Source organism: Mytilus trossulus, chromosome 10, assembly GCF_036588685.1.
Source record: "Mytilus trossulus isolate FHL-02 chromosome 10, PNRI_Mtr1.1.1.hap1, whole genome shotgun sequence".
NCBI classification, from domain to species: domain Eukaryota; kingdom Metazoa; phylum Mollusca; class Bivalvia; order Mytilida; family Mytilidae; genus Mytilus; species Mytilus trossulus.
Window position 1 is genome coordinate 9459781 of NC_086382.1, and position 6000 is coordinate 9465780.

The window sequence follows — 6000 nt, forward strand, 5'->3', positions numbered from 1 at the left end:
AGATAATAATATTTCTGTCTTGAAAAGAAAAGGTAGAAATCAAAGTGAATATTTTTTGGCTTTGTATCGATATGATGCGCCCAGGAATTATATTTCACATTTTATTCTTATTCTGCGATGTTTACACCTCTATGGTAGGGGGCACTTGCATACATTAGTATAGCAAATTTTTCAATCCCAATTGATCTATTTCTGAGTCAATGTCCACAACAAAGTTTTTTAATGCATGTACAACAGAATAAACATGAATTGACTTGTGACACCAAAAATGGTCTTCATTTACAAGTAGAGCTGTAGGTGTACACACATCTAATGCCGTTCCGTAAATGGAAACTTTAATAAAAACATAATAAAAAAAGTATTATCTTTTCTTTCAAAATATAGGATAATGAGTTAAAATCTGCAATTGTCTATATGATAATTTTGAGACAAAAGTAATGAACATCATTTTTTTTTAGTCTTTTACAAGTGAACAGCTACATAATTTCAGTCCTGCTCAAGCGGAAGCAACAACTTCAGATCAACGTTCCCAGCTGTCACATGATCAATTTATTAGTTTGCAAACAGCAGCAGGAACCAGTTTCTCTGATGGACCTAGTAAGTTTGGTTAAATATTCTTTGTTGTTTAATGCTAAATTTGTTAAGATCGAATTGTCAAAAAAAATTAACATACACACTACAATAAACCGGTTTTCAAAATAACTCGGATCAATGCAACACAAGGATTTTTTTTTTTATCGAAAACATATAAATACATATATACTAGCCTTTTGAATAGTCGTCTGGCGCGAAAAGGACGAGAACTCAATTTTAGAATTTAATATTTTTGGAGACAGTCAATTTCCGGAATTCCATGCTTCATCATCACGATTTTTTCTTTGGCCGTTGACGACATAAGTATTGCTGTATTCTTTGACAATAAGGTATATTTAACAAGGCAAAATTATCAATGTATTATCGTGGTATCAATATATGTTAGAAATGTTAGAAATTTTGGCAAAAATAATTTGTAATTTTGGCAAGGACAGTTCATCCCGTCCTCTGAAAACATGATTTTGTAAAATATCACTTATCGGCATCTCCGGGCGGCAAACCAGATTAATTTCCTGATGATCTTTACTACAGTATTCTGATTGTTATCAATTGCTACAAATTATCATTTTTTTTTAAATAAATGTTTGTTTACATTATCACCAAATGTGAGTAACATTCTAGGTCGAGTTGTCGTTCGTAGTGATATAGTTTGTTCCAAACCATTGTTTGTTTCTGGTACATGACACTATTCAGTACATATTTGTTAAATTGAATAGATATTACTGTTTTGAATTCATTTTTTTAAAGAGACTAATTTATGTTCTATAATTCAATTTTTGCATCGTTGCTTATCATTTATAACCCTTGTTGAAAGACTTAATCAGTTAATATAAGTTGTTTGGAAATATATTGTTGAATTGAACCGACCGTGCAAGGACTGTATAGCCAGTCAAGGTCGTTAAAAACTTCCATTTGTTGTTGAATTGAAAGCAGTCAGTGGCGCTATTATGCATAAGGGCTAACATGAAAAGATGGATATAGGTTAAAAAAATTAAATCAAATAGATTGGGGGTGGGGTGTCAACATTGCTGCAAGTTTTATAAATCCAAAATCGATTTACATATATTCATATAGGTAAATCAATTTTTCCAAAATTAAGTTAAAAAGGGGGTATGGGGATCTGGGAAAAAACTTTATGAAATAAGTTTTTTATCCTACATTGAACTTTTTATGTCGTCCCTAAGCTAAAACTGTATATGGTTATTGACAACATCCAATTATTGAGATGAGTTTGGCCTGACGTTCAGTCCGACCATGGGATGCTCTGCCGGCTGCGTTCTTCTTGGAGTCATTCAATGCTATATTTCTCTACCTTTGGTCTACATAATAAAAATTGTACTAATTGAAAAAAAAAATATATTGTTTTCATTTATTTTATTTAGATTTCGCTATTACATTTGGCATTCTTCGTATTTTTATTTTATCAGTTGTCAAATTAGACTTATCGTTGATCTGTATCCCCTGCATAATGGATCCTTTTCTACCTCAGACATAGATCACCTTAGCTGGATTTGGCAAAACTTTAAGGACTTTTGGTCCTCAATGCTCTTCAACTTTGTTCTTTACTTGGCCTTTTTAACTTTTTTGGATTCGAGCGTCACTGATGAGTATTATTGTAGACGAAAAGCGTCTGGCGTATATACAAAATTAAGTCCTGGTATTTATGATGAATTTATTTACATACATGGCAGACCACACTCCTTTATTTCTTTAATGGCTTTAAGTTTGGTGGACACAGGGAATTGATTCCCAGTTCCCTCCCCAAACTCCTAATTCCCTCCATATTCTGTTCCCCCACACTCCCATTTTTCATCAACAAGAATTATCTCTGTTTTAACAACACTTTTCTGGCGATTAAAATCACCCTGCACAATGGCTCGCACCCATTAGCAACCCATCATTCGACATCATTATACTATACTACCTGATTTGTCTCCTATATGCAAAAATTACGAGTCAGGTTTTTTTGCTTTAATGTGAATGGCCATTTATTTCACACATCTCGTTTTTTAACTCCCATGCGTATTTGTTATTATCAACTATATGGCATCAACGCACAGAATACAAACTATCTTTTCACAAAACCACAAAGATTGCATAACAAATACATACCGTCAGGGTTTCTATAAAAGTTTACTTTGCGAGCACAAAGTGATGAATTAATTATAAAATAATTTGGTTAAGCAAAATAAATATCAAAAAGATGTTTTGAAAATAGACTATAGTTGACGATCTACTCCTTGTGTAACAAGATTTATCTCTCCTGAGATTTAAACACATTGAGATTAAGTTTGAATTGTTTCCCTTTGATAACAGCCAGTTCCAAATCAAGATTATTTGTTTGATGATTTTTAATTGATTAACAATACTTTAATAAAGGAAAAGGATAATACTTTCAATTTCGGGGTCTCACAAAGACTTTTTCACCTTCTTTTCTAATTTTACGTCCCCGAGGGTATCACCAGCCCAGTAGTCAGCACTTCGGTGTTGACATGAATATCAATTATATGGTCATTTTTATAAATTTTCTGTTTACAAAACTTTGAATTATTCGAAAAACTAAGGATTTTCTTACCCCAGGAGTAGATTACCTTAGCCGTATTTGGCACAACGTTTTGGAATTTTGGGTCCTAAATGCTCTTCAACTTTGTATTTGTTAGGCTTTTTAACTATTTTGATCTGAGCGTCACTGATGAGTCTTATTTAGACGAAACGCGCGTCTGGCGTATAAAATTATAATCCTGGTACTTTTGATAACTAATTACATTAAAAACCCAAATTTAGATGAAAAGGCTATACATGTATATATTAACGGGAGTAAACTAGAGTTTAGAATTAAGAACGTAGTTTCAGGGATAGAACTTAAGACTTTGGCAATGGTAGCCCACATCTTAAATTTTGTAGCCCACATTTATAGTCCTATAAAAAAAATCAGAGATTTAAGTAGCCAACACCAAATTGTAGGGGCCATTGGCCTGTGGGCCCCTGCTAATTTCATACCCTGAGTTTTTTGCATCGCCTGCAATTAAGAAAACATGCACATGAAAATTATTTATTTTCTTTAACCCTTAGCATTACGACCAAAAAAGTTTCTCTGTTGTAGGTGAATTTATATTATGCTATTGGAGCTCTCGGTACATTTCCCAAATTCAAAAACAAATCGTATGATTATTTATTGTTTGCAACTTTTCAATGCAAGATAACGAAACTTTCAACTATTATGGAAGTTCTCCTGATTAAATCTGTATTCTGCTTTTTACATTTGTAGGTGGAGGTTGTAGTCTAAACTCAGTGGTATGGATGCTAACATTGACGCTTGCATTTGGTGTAATTTTGGAAACCATTTAAATTTAATTTGAAGAGTTAACCACAATTAACAACGTTAAAGGAATGTGGTGTCGAATATTGTTATGACAATTAAGAAGTACGAAAGTGCTTCATATTATATAAATGGAAATAAACACTACAGAAATCCAATGTTTTATAAGAATAAAGTACGAAACTGCAACATGTATTTGTGATGAAATTTCTCATTAATATACACAAGAAAGGCAAATATGAAGAGGCATGAGAAGGGTCGAAAAAAAAATTCCACAAGCCGACGACAGACTTACAACATCATATCTAAATATAAGAAGATTTAGTATGATTGCCAATAAGACAACTTTCTACAAAAGTCCAAATGACACAGAAATAAACAACTATAGGTCACCGTACACCAATGAGTAAAACCAATACATCATATTCATCTATAAAAGGCCCAGAATTGACAAATGTAAAACAATTTAAAGAGAAAAACTAATCGCCTGGTTTATGTACAAAAACAAATTGAAAGATTGTTTGGATTACAGTTTGGGACTGACGGGCTGAGAAACATGGGTACCTTTCTTGTTTAACCAATTAGTGTTTTCAATCAAGATTGCAGAAACTTCATACATAGTTTGCATCATATGGATGTTTTTCATATGCTATTTTCTGGAATTCTATCAGTAATTTCAGGTTCTTTCCAATAACGTCTGAAATTTTGCATCAATATTTGCTGTAGTCTAATTTTTGAGAAATTTAGATAGAGAAATAATTATCTGTCATGCATAGCTCTGAATCGTTGCAGGCTTTGTCAATACTTACTAATCTTTTGGTTTATAAGCTCTAATTCCTAAGTAAGTTTTGAATTTTCAAGTTAGATATTAAATATATTGCAATTTTTTATGTCAAAATGCTGACATGCTACAGTAAAATTGGTACTGTTCATGTTATTACAACACAATGTTAACTGCTGTACCCCTATTTTTGACATTTTCGGCTATTATGTCTGTTTTTGTTTTGTTCACACAAAGAGGTGAGGTTTATCTAGCAAAATTAGCCAATTTTTATCTACCATTTCCAACATAAGAAAATGACTAAACCAAGTCAAGAATATGACAGTTGTTATTCATTGTTTTGATGTGTTTGGCTTTTACCATTTTACTACAGACTTTGCGTTTTGAATTTTCCTCAGAGTTGGGTATTTTTGATATTTTATTATTTATTAAAGAAGACAGTACCAGTTTTGTGTAATCCATACTTTCTACAGTTTTTACCCTAAATCTCAGATATTTCAACAATAGATTGCAAGCGATTAAAATCATTCACATGCAGTCATTGAGTTGATTAAAGTAATATTGCCCGTCAAGTTGAAAAAAATACAAACTCAAGTCAATTTCATTTACACTTTACAGATATAAATTGATTTATGAATCTTCAGATTTTCAGATTTAAGAATTTTCATCATATTCTTTAGAAATTTGTGTATCTATTTTCACCCCAGAAAACGTGCAAACATATTGAGACTTTGCACTTTTAATCAAGGAGTTGTTTAAAGATCGTTTCCCATTTAAGATTTACATATAGACAGTCCTCCATTTTATAAGAAATATTCTGTGCAATCTCGAAGTCTGATGTATTTTTGCTAACAAATATACTGAATTCGAAAGAAACTAATTAAATTAAATTTCTATAAGATTTTTACACAGCGTGTCTAAGTACACATTATGTAATATGCATGTTTATGATTAGTATATCTATTTCCGGACACAATTGATTTTCACAAATGAGTAATCCAATGATGAAAACCTGACCATAAATGTAAATTGTAAATAATAATTGGTTACATGATTCATGGTTTGATACATGTACAGTTGTAAGCGTAAAAAATTTAAGAAACCTGCTTTTGTATCGTTCCGGTTCATTTGGGCTGGGTTAAATAAAGGTTTTTACATCCTCGTTTAGTTTATTAAAGATAAGCGAAAAAAACATATAAAAAAGAAATTAAAAATAATCACGACGGTACCGGTATATAACAGAATATAGAATGAAGTATTTTTATTTGCCAATTAAGGACCCCATGAGGGCATATACGAGTAGACG

General features: G+C 31.8%; 1 protein-coding gene across 3 annotated transcripts in view; it reads left to right on the forward strand.

Annotated features, from left to right (window-relative positions):
• The window catches only part of LOC134686822 (uncharacterized), a 63611-nt gene extending 59509 nt beyond the window's left edge, over nucleotides 1–4102 (forward strand). For all 3 annotated transcript variants that reach the window (XM_063546624.1, XM_063546626.1, XM_063546627.1), the window contains exons 25-26: nucleotides 459–597; nucleotides 3863–4102. In XM_063546624.1, coding sequence (XP_063402694.1) covers nucleotides 459–597; nucleotides 3863–3942 — 219 coding nt within the window. In that variant the 3' untranslated portion in view covers nucleotides 3943–4102. The remainder of the gene's footprint in view (nucleotides 1–458; nucleotides 598–3862) is intronic.
• Nucleotides 4103–6000: the final 1898 nt, after the last annotated feature.